This window comes from Colobus angolensis, unplaced genomic scaffold (assembly GCF_000951035.1).
Source record: "Colobus angolensis palliatus isolate OR3802 unplaced genomic scaffold, Cang.pa_1.0 Scaffold120, whole genome shotgun sequence".
Taxonomy (NCBI): Eukaryota; Metazoa; Chordata; class Mammalia; order Primates; family Cercopithecidae; genus Colobus; species Colobus angolensis.
Genome location: NW_012113142.1, coordinates 2,728,832 through 2,743,209, shown reverse-complemented (window position 1 = coordinate 2,743,209; position 14,378 = coordinate 2,728,832). Strand labels below are relative to the sequence as shown.

The 14,378-nt window shown below is 49.6% G+C and overlaps 1 protein-coding gene across 3 annotated transcripts in view; it reads left to right on the top strand.

Annotated features, from left to right (window-relative positions):
- The window catches only part of TBL2 (transducin (beta)-like 2), a 10,588-nt gene extending 1,691 nt beyond the window's left edge, over positions 1 to 8,897 (top strand). Inside the window, exons 2-8 of one of the 3 annotated variants that reach the window (XM_011930413.1) lie at positions 387 to 547; positions 2,713 to 2,843; positions 3,104 to 3,288; positions 4,073 to 4,224; positions 4,572 to 4,698; positions 6,524 to 6,676; positions 6,897 to 8,897. In XM_011930413.1, the coding sequence (XP_011785803.1) occupies positions 517 to 547; positions 2,713 to 2,843; positions 3,104 to 3,288; positions 4,073 to 4,224; positions 4,572 to 4,698; positions 6,524 to 6,676; positions 6,897 to 7,362 (1,245 nt within the window). In that variant the 5' untranslated portion in view covers positions 387 to 516 and the 3' untranslated portion in view covers positions 7,363 to 8,897. Of the gene's footprint in view, positions 1 to 386; positions 548 to 2,654; positions 2,844 to 3,103; positions 3,289 to 4,072; positions 4,225 to 4,571; positions 4,699 to 6,523; positions 6,677 to 6,896 lie in introns of all 3 variants that reach the window. The other 2 variants (XM_011930408.1, XM_011930411.1) reach the window with 2 other exon arrangements.
- The last annotated feature ends 5,481 nt before the right edge of the window (positions 8,898 to 14,378 follow it).

The window sequence follows — 14,378 nt, the reverse complement described above, 5'->3', positions numbered from 1 at the left end:
AGATGGGGTTTCACCGTGTTAGCCGGGATGGTCTCAATCTCCTGACCTCATGATCTGCCTGCCTCAGCCTCCCAAAGTGCTGGGATTACAGGCATGAGCCACCGTTCCCGGCCCAGCCCTGTTCTTTTATTGGGGAGGTGGTTGTTAGAGAAATCATTACTGAGAATAGGGGCATATGAGGTAGTGTGGGGTCTCAAAGGATGGTTCTAGAATAAGAGTTTGCCAGAAAGCCAAGGAAAAAAGACATTCCTGCCAATGGCAATACCCGAGAAGGCAAGGAGTCCCCAAACAGCATTTGGTATGACTTAAGTGTGAGGAGGGGGGCTTGTTAGACAAGCCTGGAGGGAAGGAAGCAGAGGACAGATTGTGGCTCTGTTTGTATACAGGGCTCAGGAGCTTTTTTCCTGTTGGAATTGGGGAGCATCTGCAGTCATTTAACACATGCCAGCTTTGTGACTCAATTAAGTATCTTATGCAAAAGTGACTGGCTCCACTCCCCAGCACAGGGCTCAACAGATGTTGACTTCTCAGCCCCGAGTTCTTTCGGGTACTGGAGTGCAGTGACGCGATCTGGGCTCACTGCAACCTCCACCTCCTGGGTTCAAGCGATTCTCCTGCCTAGCCTCCTAAATAGCTGGGATTACAGGCGCCTGCCACTGCGCTCGGCTAATTTTTGTGTATTTAGTAGAGACGGTTTCACCATGTTGGCCAGGCTGGTCTGGAACTCCTGGGCATCAAGATGATCCAGCTGCCTCAGCCTCCCAAAGTGCTGGGATTACAGGCGTGAGCCACCACGCCTGGCCTCCATAAAGCCTTTAATGCTTATGTTTGGTACTTTTGCTTGTCACTTTGTAGATAACTCATCCAATTCAATCTCCCTTATTTTTATTTATTTATATCTTTTTTGAGACAGAATCTCACTATGTTCCCCAGGCCGGAATACAGTGGCACGATCACTGCATTCGAACTCCTGGGCTCAAGCAATTTTCCCTCCTTAGCCTCCGAATAGCTGGGACCATAGGCGCATGCCACCGTTCCCAGCTAATTAAAGTTTTCTGTAGAGACGGGGTGTCACTCTGTTAACCAGGCTGGTCTCCAACTCCTGAGCTCAAGCAATCCTCCCACCTCAGCCTCCCAAAGTGCTGGGATCACAGGCATGAGCCACCGTGCCCAGCTCTCAACCTCTGTTTAAGAAAACCAAGGTTGGGGCCGGGCGCGGTGGCTCAAGCCTGTAATCCCAGCACTTTGGAAGGCCGAGACGGGCGAATCACAAGGTCAGGAGATCGAGACCATCCTGGCTAACATGGTGAAACCCCGTCTCTACTAAAACATACAAAAAACTAGCCAGGCAGTGGCAGGCGCCTGTAGTCCCAGCTACTCAGGAGGCTGAGGCAGGAGAATGGCATAAACCCGGGAGGCAGAGTTTGCGATGAGCTGAGATCCGGCCACTGCACTCCAGCCCGGGTGACAGAGCGAGACTCCGTCTCCGAAAAAAAAGAAAACCAAGGTTGGGCCAGACACAGTGGCTCACACCTATAATCCCAGCACCTTGGAAGGCCAAGGCAGGCAGATCACTTGAGGTGAGGAGTTGGAGACCAGCCTTGCCAACATGGTGAAACCCCATCTCTACTAAAAAAAAACCAAAAAAATTAGTTGGATATGGTGGTATACGCCCATAATTCCAGCTACTTGGGAGGCTGAGGCACGAGAATTGCTTGAACCCGGGAGGCAGAGGCTACAGTGAGCAGAGATCACGCCACTGCACTCCAGCCTGGGCGACAGAGCAAGACTCTATCTCCAAAAAAAAGAAAGAAAGAAAAGAAGAGGCCAGGCGCGGTGGCTCAAGCCTGTAATCCCAGCACTTTGGGAGGCCGAGATGGGCGGATCACGAGGTCAGGAGATCGAGACTATCCTGGCTAAGATGGTGAAACCCTGTCTCTACTAAAAAATACAAAAAACTAGCCGGGCGAGGTGGCGGGCACCTGTAGTCCCAGCTACATGGGAGGCTGAGGCAGGAGAATGGCGTGAACCCGGGAGGCGGAGCTTGCAGTGAGCTGAGATCCGGCCACTGCACTCCAGCCCGGGGAATAGACCGAGACTCCGTCTCAAAAAAAAAAAAAAAAAAAAAACAAGGTCCAGAGCAATTCACTAACTTACCCAAAGCAGGGCCACTAGAGACAGTTGTGCACATTACTCCCTACGTAGGGATGTCTGGCCAAGGATCCACACTCCACTGGCCGTAAGCAGCATTACCCTACCCAGAGTATGCCTTTTCCACTTTACATGAAGGTGCTCTATGGACTTACTGTAAACAGCCTCCTCAAAGTCAGTCAGTATTAGAGACAGAATCCAAACCCAGGTCTGATTGCAAAGCCTCTGTTTTGCTTCTGTTTTTTATTTGACAGGGTCTCACTCTGTCACTCACGACGGAGTGCAGTAGTATTGTGATCATAGCTCACTGCAGCCTCAAACTCCTGGGCTCAAGTGATCTTCCTGCCTCAGCCTCCCGAAGCGTTGGGATTACAGGCATGAGCCACCATACCCAGCCAGCCAAGCCTCTGTTTTTGCCCATATCACACTCACTCTCCTCCTGAAGACAAGGGCCATGTCTGGTTAATCTCCTGCTGTTCCACTCAATGCCTGGCTAATCATAGATGGGCAGCAAATGCTTATCAGTGAGTAACTGGAGAACAACATGGCCCTTCCTTATAGGCCAAAAAGCAAATGGATTTCCACCTGACAAATCCTCGGGATCCAAGAAGCAGAAACAGTATCAGCGGATTCGAAAGGAGAAGCCTCAACAACACAACTTCACCCACCGCCTCCTGGCTGCAGCTCTGAAGGTACGTAGGGTACCCGGCGCAGTGCGCACTCTGAGACTCAGACCCACAGGCTTTTCCTCTATAGTATTCCATGCATGTTACAGACCCTCCTGCCTCTGATCAGAATCAGCGGGGATGCTTAATTCTGTCTCCTCTCATCGCAGCCCAACCTCAGCTTGCTGTTAATCCAGGCAAGGGGGCCCCATCTGCCTGGTTCCAGGTTTGGCTTCCCCATCTCCCCAAGGAGCTCCTATTCACACTTCCTGCCACCCTTCCCCTAGAGCCACAGCGGGAACATATCTTGCATGGACTTTAGCAGCAATGGCAAATACCTGGCCACCTGTGCAGATGATCGCACCATCCGCATCTGGAGCACCAAGGACTTTCTGCAGCGAGAGCACCGCAGCATGAGAGCCAATGTGGAGCTGGACCACGCCACCCTGGTGCGCTTCAGCCCTGACTGCAGGTGGGACAGGATGGAGCCTCAGGTTTGCCTGAAGAGGCCCAGTCGCAGGCATTGGCCTTCCCATATCTGCTTTGAGGTAGCGAGGAGGGACCCAGACCCAGGGCCTCCCTTGGGGTGCCAGAAAGAGCATCCACATAGTTTGCGCACTGCCTGGGGCTCCCTGGAGGTCTGTGCTGCTATACAGCAAGGAAATGGGGGGAAGTCTCTTCCTACCTGGAAATAACTTGGCCTGGCTTCCAGATGAGCCTTGGTTTCTAAACCCTAGAGAGAAACTAAAGGAGTCAAAGCAATGGGAATCTTACCTTTTGAGGAGTTTTATAAGATTTGGAACCAGGGACTTATGTTGTTTTTTTTTTTTTTTTGAGACGGAGTCTCGCTCTGTTGCCCAAGCTGGAGTGCAGTGGCCGGATCTCAGCTCACTGCAAGCTCCGCCTCCCGGATTTACGCCATTCTCCTGCCTCAGCCTCCGGAGTAGCTGGGACTACAGGCGCCCGCCACCTCGCCCGGCTAGTTTTTTGTATTTTTTTTTTTAGTAGAGACGGGGTTTCACAGTGTTAGCCAGGATGGTCTTGATCTCCTGACCTCGTGATCCGCCCGTCTCAGCCTCCCAAAGTGCTGGGATTACAGGCTTGAGCCACCGCGCCCGGCCTAGGGACTTATGTTGTAAGGCTAGACTGTGGGGCATGAGGGGAGATCTTGACTTCCCCCAGAACCCAGCACAGGACCAGGAACACAGAGCCTCTTTGTCTAGTGAGAGAGTGATTTGTATGCTACCTGTCTCTAGAGCCTTCATCGTCTGGCTGGCCAACGGGGACACCCTCCGTGTCTTCAAGATGACCAAGCGGGAGGATGGGGGCTATACCTTCACAGCCACCCCAGAGGACTTCCCTAAAAAGCACAAGGCACCTGTCATCGACATTGGCATTGCTAACACAGGTAAGAGGCATTCAGAGGGTGGCGCCTGCCCAAAGCATGAAGGAAAGATCCAGTTCTGTTTCCTCAATGAGTTAATGCTGCCTGAAAGTTCTGCTCAACCTAAGAGGGACAGGGGGCCCTGGCTGTAAACAGCCTGGCTGTGTGCTCCCCTGGAGTCCCTGGGCCACACCAGGTCCCTAGGGAAGGCGGGAAGGGCCACAGTCTTCAGCAGAGTCCTTGTCTGTAGTGACCCTTGGCCTGGGAGGAGACATGTATACTTCGGGCAGCAGAGGCCTTGTAAGTGTCTTTGGAGAATGACAGTTGGTCAGGTCACTGCCCGTGGCCCACATCACTCCCTTCCCGCTCAGGGAAGTTTATCATGACTGCCTCCAGTGACACCACTGTCCTCATCTGGAGTCTGAAGGGTCAAGTGCTGTCTGCCATCAACACCAACCAGATGAACAACACACATGCTGCTGTATCTCCCTGTGGCAGGTGGGCAAGGAGGGGCATTAGCATCTGGGACCACAAGAGGCTGGGGCTGGGGAGCAGGCACAGGACAGAGAGCCAGCTTCATCGCTTGGGAAGCGCATACGGGGTGGGGTCAGGAGCCCGAGCTTCAAGTCTCAGCTCTCCCCGCTTGGAGTAGTGGGATTTCATGCAGGTCACCCCATGTCCTTAGTCGCTATTTCTTCATCTTCAGTGTTTTGGTTTTTGAGAAAATTAGTCTCACTCTGTCACCCAGGCTGGAGCACAGTGGTGCGATCATAGCTCACTGCAGCCTCAAACTCCTGGATTGTAGTGATCCTCTCACCTCAGCCTCTTGAGTAGCTGGAACTTTAGGCACATGCCACTGTACTCAGCTAATTTTTGGTTTTTGTTTGTTTGTTTGTTGAGACAGGGTTTCACCCTCGCCTAGGCAGGAGTGCAGTGGTGCGATCACAGCTCACTGTAGCCTTGACCTCCCAGACTCAGGCCATGCTCCCACCTTAGCCTCCCGAGTAGCTGGGACTACAGGTGCACACTACCACACCTGGCTAATTTTTGTATTTTTTGTTGAGGTGGGGTGTCATTATGTTGCCTAGGCCGGTCCTAAACTCCTGGCCTCAAGTGATCCTCTTGCCTCGACCTCCCAAAGTGCTAGAATTACAGGCATGAGCCACTGCGCCAAGTCACTTTGTGGGGGATGTTACATGTCTTAGAACAAGGCTAGAGGATAAACCGAGGTCACATACATAAAAGAACTTTTTTGTTGTTGTTGTTCGTTTGTTTTTTGAGATGGAGTTACGCTCTTGTTGCTTAGGCTGGAGTGCAATGGCACGATCTTGGCTCACCGCAACCTCCACCTACCAGGTTCAAGCGATTCTCCTCCCTCAGTCTCCCCCAAGTAGCTGGGATTACAGGCATGCACCACTACGCCCAGCTAATTTCTTATTTTTTTTTTTTTATTTATTTATTTATTTTTTTTTGAGACGGAGTCTCGCTCTATCGCCCAGCCTGGAGTGCAGTGGCCGGATCTCAGCTCACTGCAAGCTCCGCCTCCCGGGTTTAGGCCATTCTCCTGCCTCAGCCTCCCGAGTAGCTGGGACTACAGGCGCCCGCCACCTCGCCCGGCTAGTTTTTTTGTATTTTTTAGTAGAGACGGGGTTTCACCATCTTAGCCAGGATGGTCTCGATCTCCTGACCTTGTGATCCGCCCATCTCGGCCTCCCAAAGTGCTGGGATTACAGGCTTGAGCCACCGCGCCCGGCCTAATTTTTTATTTTTAGTAGAGGCGAGGTTTCTCCATGTTGGTCAGGCTGGTCTCAAACTCCCGACATCAAGCGATCTGCCTGCCTGGGCCTCCCAAAGTGCTGGGATTACAGGTGTGAGCCACTGCACGCGGCCTTTTTTGTTTTTTTTTTCTGAGATGGAGTCTTGCTCTCTTGCCCAGGCTGGAGTGCAGTGGTACAATCTCAGCTCACTGCAACCTCCACCTGCCAGGTTCAAGTGATTCTCCCACCTCAGCCTTCCCAGTAGGTGGGACTACAGGCACGTGCCACCACGCCTGGCTAATTTTGTATTTTTAGTAGAGATGAGGTTTCACCATGTTGGCCAGGCTGGTCTCCGAACTCCTGACCTCAGGTGATCCACCCACCTTGGCCTCCTAAAGTGCTGGGATTACAGGCGTGAGCCACTATGCCCAGCCAAAATAACTCTTTAAAGGTTTATATTATCCAGATATGAGATTATCAACTTTCTCAGGGAAGAGATTGAGGGGGTTTACAGGAACAACATGCTCCCAAAATGAAGTTTTAAAGGCTCCTGGGTTGTATGGCAGATTTGTAGCCTCGTGTGGCTTCACCCCAGATGTGAAGGTTTGGGAAGTCTGCTTTGGAAAGAAGGGGGAGTTCCAGGAGGTGGTGCGAGCCTTCGAACTCAAGGGCCACTCCGCGGCTGTGCGCTCATTTGCTTTCTCCAACGACTTGCGGAGGTGAGTGAGTCTGCTCAGATGTCTGTCTGACCAGTGGCTCTTGGCTCCTCTTGACAACCAGGGTCCTTCTGCCTGTTTGTGCCATGGCTCTGAAGCGGGTGGGGTGCCGGGCCCTCAGCAGGAAGCTGACTTAGCTTCCTAGCTGGAGCTGCTCAAGTTGGGCCAGTACTTACCCTGCCAGGGTGTGTTGGGGCATGAGCTGTGATTTTCTGTGCTGCAGGATGGCTTCTGTCTCCAAGGATGGTACATGGAAACTGTGGGATACAGATGTAGAATACAAGAAGCAGCAGGACCCCTACTTGCTGAGGACAGGCCGCTTTGAAGAGGCGGTGGGTGCCGCACTGTGCCGCCTGGCCCTCTCCCCCGACGCCCAGGTCTTGGCCTTGGCCAGTGGCAGCAGTATTCATCTCTACAATACCCGGCGGGGCGAGAAGGAGGAGTGCTTTGAGCGGGTCCATGGTGAGTGTATCACCGACTTGTCCTTTGACATCACTGGCCGCTTTCTGGCATCCTGTGGGGACCGGGCTGTGCGGCTCTTTCACAACACTCCTGGCCACCGGGCCATGGTGGAGGAGATGCAGGGCCACCTGAAGCGGGCCTCCAACGACAGTACCCGCCAGAGGCTGCAGCAGAAGCTGACCCAGGCCCAAGAGACCCTGAAGAGCCTGGGTGCCCTGAAGAAGTGACTCTGGGAGGGCCCGGCGCAGAGGATTGAGGAGGAGGGATCTGGCCTCCTCCCAGCACTGCTGCCACCTTTCCTCCCAGGTGGAAGCCTTTCAGAAGGAGTCTCCTGGTTTTCTTACTGGTGGCCTTGCTTCTTCCCATTGAAACTACTCTTGTCTACTTAGATCTCTTCTTGCTGGTTGTGACTCCTCCCCGACTAGTGACCAAGGTGCTTTTCTTCCTCCCAGGCCCAGTGGGTAGAATCTATTCCCACCCGGTGCTGAGGAGAGTGGTAGAAAGAGGAGAGAGAGAGAGAACGATTTTTGGCCGTGTGGCAGCACATCCTCACACCCAAAGAAGTCTGTAAATGTTCCAGAACAACCTAGAGAACACCTGAGTACTAAGCAGCAATTTTGCAAGGATGGGAGACTGGGATAGCTTCCTATCACAGAACTGTGCTCCATCAAAAAGATACTAAGGGATTTCCTTCTGGGCCTCAGTTCTGTTTGTAAGATGGAGAATAATCCTCTCTGTGATCTCCTTGCAAAGATGATGTGAGGCTAAGAGAGTATCAAGTCCCTAGGTCTGGAAGAAAAGTGGAAAAGAGTAGTACTATTGTCCAGTGTCATTAAAGTGGTAAAAGTGGGAACCAGTGTGCTTCGAAACCAAATTAGAAACACATTCCTTGGGAAGGCAAAGTTTTTTGGGACTTGATCATACATTTTGTATGGTTGGGAGTCCTCTCTTCGGGAGATGATATCCTGTTTAAGGAGACCTCTTTTCAGTTCATCAGATATTTGCGTGCCTACTCTGTGCCCAAATAAATACATGCTGGAGATTAAATATGAATAAGACATGGTTTCTGCCATCAAAGATGGCTGGTGGGAGAGAGAGATACGCCCTTATTAAGTGCTTTGTGTAGTTTATTCATAGCTGCTGTCGTATACATCAAGGAAAGAGAGGACCAGAGCAGGACAGAGGCAATGGGTATTGAAGTTGAAGGGATACATTCGATAAGAGATTGAGTATTGAGAAGTTTAAATTTGTGAATTTGAAGGCTGCTTGGATGTGGCAGATAAGGGAAATGAGGTATCTGGGAAGACTTGAGTGTAGGCAAAATTTATTCATCCCAAGTCAAACTCTTGGTCTCTCTGATGAAAACTACGACCTCCTTTGGTCGCCCCCGACCTCTCACCTCTCAATGTTGGAACAAGCCACAATCTTGGAGTTATCCTCGATGACTCCCCACTCATTATCCCCTCTGTCCCACCACCACTGCCGTCGTCCGTCCACCAAAACATTCTTTTGGTTACACTCCAGGTGACATCCTGAGGCTGTTGCTTCTCTCCGTCTTTTCTGTTACCATCCTGGTCCTGGCCCCTGTCACCTAGTGGGCCACTATAATATGGCTTCCTCATGGATCTTCCTGCTTCCTCTGTTACCTCATTACTTTTCTATATAGCAGAGTGATCTTTTGAAAATGTGAACCAGATCACATTATTCCCTAGTTAAAACCCCCCAAGGCATCACACTTGGAATAAAATCCAAAAGAATTTTTTTTCTAAACCAAAAATAGTAAAAACAATTTTTTTTTTTTTTTGAGAGTCTCACTGTGTTGCCCATGCTGGAGTACAGTGGCACAGTCTTGGCTCACTACAACCACTGCCTCCCAGGTTCAAGCGATTCTCCTGCCTCAGCCTCCAGAGTAGCTGGGATTGCAGGCGTGCACCACCACACCCGACTAATTTTTGTGCTTTTAGTAGAGACAGGGTTTCATGATGTTGGCCAGGCTGGTCTCGAACTCCTGACCTCAAGTAATCCACCCCCTTGGCCTCCCCAAGTGCTGGGATTACAGGCATGAGCCATTGTGCCCAGCCAAAAACACTTTTTTAATCCAAAACTCTTACCATGGCCTGCAAGGTCATGTGTAACCTGGCTTCGTCCCCCATCTAAATGCTATGGACGTCAGATGGTACCGTAACTCTGTGAATGAGGTCAGTTACCTGGGTGTAAGGCAGTAGAAAGTGGGGACAGAAGTGAGCTGGAGGGCTTGTGTCCTGCCCGCGGGGTGGGGGGTGGCTGCTACTTATTCAGGAATCCAGCAGAAATTGTCTGCTTTACAGAAGCTAGAAGTGAGCAACTTAAATAAATAAATAAATAAACAAACACTATCTGGACCAAACAAAACACCAAGGTAGGCCCGATGCAGTCCAACACTCTTCTCATTGGCAGCTTCTGGTTCACTGTTGAAACCACTGGAATGAGAGCACCACCGGGCAGACTCCTGGACTGTCTCACTGTCAGCTCTGTGGTCCAGGCACAGTAGGACAGTGTAAGCACTCAATCAATGTGAAACTCAAGCCGGGGGCAAGCCACAGACCTCCCAGTATCTTCTCTGTGCATCTTCCCACTCTCAGTCTCCATTGTGGTTTTGTATGTTCTTAACCACAGACTGCTGGCAATGCTGTGCACACAAGGCCTGAGGAGTATTTCCTTGGCAATTGTCAGAAGAATGAGACTAAAATACTTCCTTTGCACACCTGTTCTTAGAAGCAGCTCTGGCGTTACTCCCCTTGTGTATGCAGGATAGGAAGTGGCAGTAGAATGTTGAGTTACTGAAGTCAGATGTCTTCAGTTCCAGTTCCAGCTGGGTCAGCTGTTGACTTGACAGCAGGTAGATCTGTTGAACTCTCTGAGCTTGTTTCCTCATCTGTAAAATGAGAATGAATCCTATGCTGCCCACCTTGCCGTGTTGAGTTTCGGTGAGATGAGAAAACACTACCAAAAAATCATTCCACAGACTTCTGAGAAGAGAAAGTACCCTCACTCAAGCTTCTCTTGTAAACACAGAGAAGGTGTCTGGATATTAACATAGAGCAGAGGCCACCAATTTTTTTTTGTTTGTTTAAATCAAAAATCCTGCATGTGAAGGCAGTATTCATGTCATAATTACAATTTCAACATCTGTGGGTGTGAAATTTTTCAAAATAGAGAGTTGGGGAAATATTTTAAATGGTGGTGTATAGCCTATTTTGGTGTTCTGTTTGTTTTAGACATGGAGTCTCACTCCATCATCTAGACTGGAGTGTAGTGGTGCCATCATGGCTCACTGCAGCCTCGACCTCCTGGGCTCAAGTGATCCTCTCACCTCAGCCTCCCAAGTAGCTAGGATCACAGGCGCATGCCATCACACCTGTCTGTTTTGTGTAGAGATGGAGGTCTCACTATGTTGCCCAGGCTGGGGCTTGCAGTCATTTAAACCGTGCAATACACAGATTAAGATGGTAGTGCCATCTCAACAGTGGCCTGCCGCTTCCCAGGGAGTCTTCCTTCCTCAGTGCAGTCCACCCTCCTTCTGGCTACTTTCCTGGGAGTTGGATGCAAGTGGGTCTTCCACCACCTGCTTCCAACACTCGGGTACATCAGGGAAACCAATTCTCTAATTTGCTTAGCTGTGAAAACTTGAAGCCCTGGATAGTGTCTTGCATACGGATATGTTTTCACAATTATTGCTACTCCAGTAAAGTCACATTTCAGAGACTGACATCTTGGGAAAGGCACAAAAAGTTTTTGTTTCTGTGTTATCTGTGTTTTCTGCAATTAATGTGCAATTCCTATGTAATGTTCATTGCTGCACTATTCAGAATAGCAAAGACATGGAATCAACCCAAGTGACCATCAATGATAGACTGGATAAAGAAAATGTGGTACATATACACCATGGAATACTGTGCAGCCAGAGAAAGGAACAAGATCATGTCCTTTGCAGGGACAGGGAGGGAGCTGGAGGTCATTAGCCTTAGCAAACCCAAGAACAGAAAACCAAACACTGCATGTTCTCACTTATAAATGGGAGCTGAACAATGAGAACACATGGACACAGAGAGGGGGCAACACACACTGAGGCCTGTTGGGGGGCGGGGGGAGGGAGAACTTTGGGAATAATAGCTAATGCATGCTGGGCTTAATACTTAGGTGATGGATTGATAGGTGCAGCAAGCCACCATGGCACACATTTACCTATGTAACAAACCTGCACATCCTGCAGATGTACCCTGGAACTTAAAATTCATTCATTAAATAACAGGTACTGGGAGTGGTAGCTCACACCAGTAATCCTGACACCTTGGGAGGCCGAGGCAGGGGAATTACTTGAGGCCAGGAGTTCAAGACCAGCCTGAGCAACATACTGAGACTCGCTGTCTACAAAAAAAAAAAAAAAAAAAAAGTTGGGCATGGTGATGGACACTTGTAGTCCCAGCCTCTCCGGAGGCTGCAGTGGGAGAACTGCTTGAGTCCAGGAGTTCAAAGCTGCCGTGAGCTATGATCACAGCCTGGACAACACAGGGAGACCCTGTCTCTAAGAAAAAATCAGTAACATGATATATTGAAAGCATTAATGATAGCCTCCCGTGACACATACTCTTTCACTTTCACTTCATAGCAGCTCTTGTGAAATAGCAATTATTATCCCCATTGGAAAAACCGAGGTTTGTGGAGGTTGAGTGGCAAGCAGGAATTCAACTCTGGGTCTGAGTACAGAGCTCAAGCTGGTTCGTAGTGTGACCCCACAGAGCCTCTGACCTTGCCATCCAGAAAATAAGCTCCTTGAGGGCAGGGAGTTTATAGTGTTAGGAATCTGCCTTGTCCCTCTTTCTGTTGCACCCATGCAAGTGAGCACACAGCAACCACTACAATTTGTTGACTAATAAGATGAACCTGTACAGTGATTGCCCAACAGAGAATGAGCTCACTTTGACCACCACTTATGCATCCACCACGCAGTTGCATTGGCAGCAGAAATCTTTCTATTACTTTCCAAGGCCACTGCATCTTGTGAGTTTATACACTTCAGTGTGACTCTCCCAAGGACTAATGGTTTCAAAGTGAGGAGATGATCAAAGTTCCAAAACTGGGCTAGGCGGGGTGGCTCATGTTTATAATCCCAGTGCTTTGGGAAGCCAAGGTGAGAGGATTGCTTGAGACTAGGAGTTTGAGACCAGCTCGAGTAACACGGTGAGACCCCATCTCTACAAAAAAAATTTAAAATTAGCTGGGCATGGTGTCACACACCTGTAGTCCAAGCTGTTGGGCTACTGGAGAGACTGAGGCAGGAGGATCACTTGAGTCCAGGAGCTGGAGGCTGCAGTGAGCCACAATCATGCCACTGCACTCCAGCCTGAGCAACAGAGTGAGACTCCACCTCTTGAAAAAATACAAATAAAAGAGTGCCAGATGGGCGTGGTGGCTCACAGCTGTAATCCTAGCACTTTTGGGAGGCTGAGGCAGGAGGGTCACTTGGGTCCAGGAGTTCAAGACCAGCTTGGGAAACATAGGGAGACCCCCCATCTCTACATAAATACAAAAAAGTCAGGCATATGATGGCACAGCTACTCAGGAGGCTGAGATGGGAGGATTGCTTGAGACTGGGAGGTTGAGGCTCCAGTCATCTGCCCAACTTGGCCTCCCAAAGTGCTGGGATTATAGGCATGAGCCACTGTGCCTAGCCAGCTAGTAGGTTTGACAGCCCAGGTATGTTTCAGTTGCTTTGGGAGCTCAGAGGCAGGAAAAATACCAACCAAACAACAACCCCCAAAATGATAAAGTTGATGATGATGTGGAAGGTGATGATTATGATGGTAATAACTGTGTTGGTCTCTGGCCCTTGAGTCCTTATTTCACCCTAATAATGGCCTCTGCCCTGCATACTTTTAGGCTTTTGTAATCTATAACCTAGGGCATCTCTAGAATAAGAAGCAAAACAAAAAGCAAACAAAAGAACCCCGGGCAAAAGTGAATTTCTTGATGTGCTGCACCCCAAATTTCCTCAACCTCATGTTTCTTCACTGAGCGTGCCAGGACTGTGAGGGACTTGCCCACAGTTTCAAAGAGTGCTGTGTTCCCCAACTCCACTTCTTAGTTTCCTAGGTACAAAGCTGGACTACATGTCCCAGGATTCCCTGCAGTTAGGTGAGACCCTTTGATGACTTCAGGCCAATGGAATGTGTGCAGAAGTGATCCGTTGCGTCTCAGGCTGCCTCTAAAAACCGTCCTGAGGGCTACCTCTAAAACCCTCAGTGGCTCATGCCTGTAATCCCAACACTTTGGGAGGCTGAAGCGGGCAGATCACCTGAGGTCAGGAGTTTGAGACTAGCCTGGCCAACATGGCAAAACCCCATCTCTACAAAAATATGAAAATTAGCTGGGCATGGAGGCACGTGCCTGTAATCCCAGCTACTTGGGAGGTGGAGGCAAAGTAATCCCTTCAACCCAGAACCTGGGAGGCAGAGATTGGAGTGAGCCAAGATCGTGCCACTGGACTCCAGCCTGGGTGGCAGAGAGAGACTCCATCTCAAAAAGTATATATAATAATAAATAAAATAAACAAACAAACAAAAACCCTCCTGAGGCTGTCCATACTCTCTTTTCTGCCAGCTGGAAACAGGATTCTGTGCGGTTTACTGAGTAATCAAAAGCACTAGATGGCTGGCCTGGAATCCCATTTATGGCTGATTCCTACAATCTCAGCATTTTGGGAGGCCGAGGCAAGAGGATTGCTTGAGGCCAAGAGTTCAAGACCAGACTGGGTAACATAGTGAGACCCCCCCGCCATCGCTACAAAAAAGTTAGCCAGGCATGTTAATGCACACCTATAATTCCAGCTACTCAGGAGGCTGAGGCAGGAGGCTCACTTGAGCCCAGGAGTTCAAGGCTGCAGTGACCTATGATTCTGCCACTGCACTCCAGCCTGGGCAAGAGAGCAAGACCCCATCTCTTAAACATATATATTTGTATATATGTATATATGCATATATATTTGTATATATATTTATATATGTATACATATACCATATGCTTTGTTTTTCCACTGTTGTGGACAGATTTCTATGATGTGGTAACAGAATAATGATTCCCCAAAGATATCCACATCCTAATCCTTGGAATCCAGGAATTTGTTGGGTGATACCCCAACAGGGAATTACAGTAGCAGATGGAATTAAGGTTGCTAATCAGCTGGCTTCTTTTTTTTTTTTTTTTT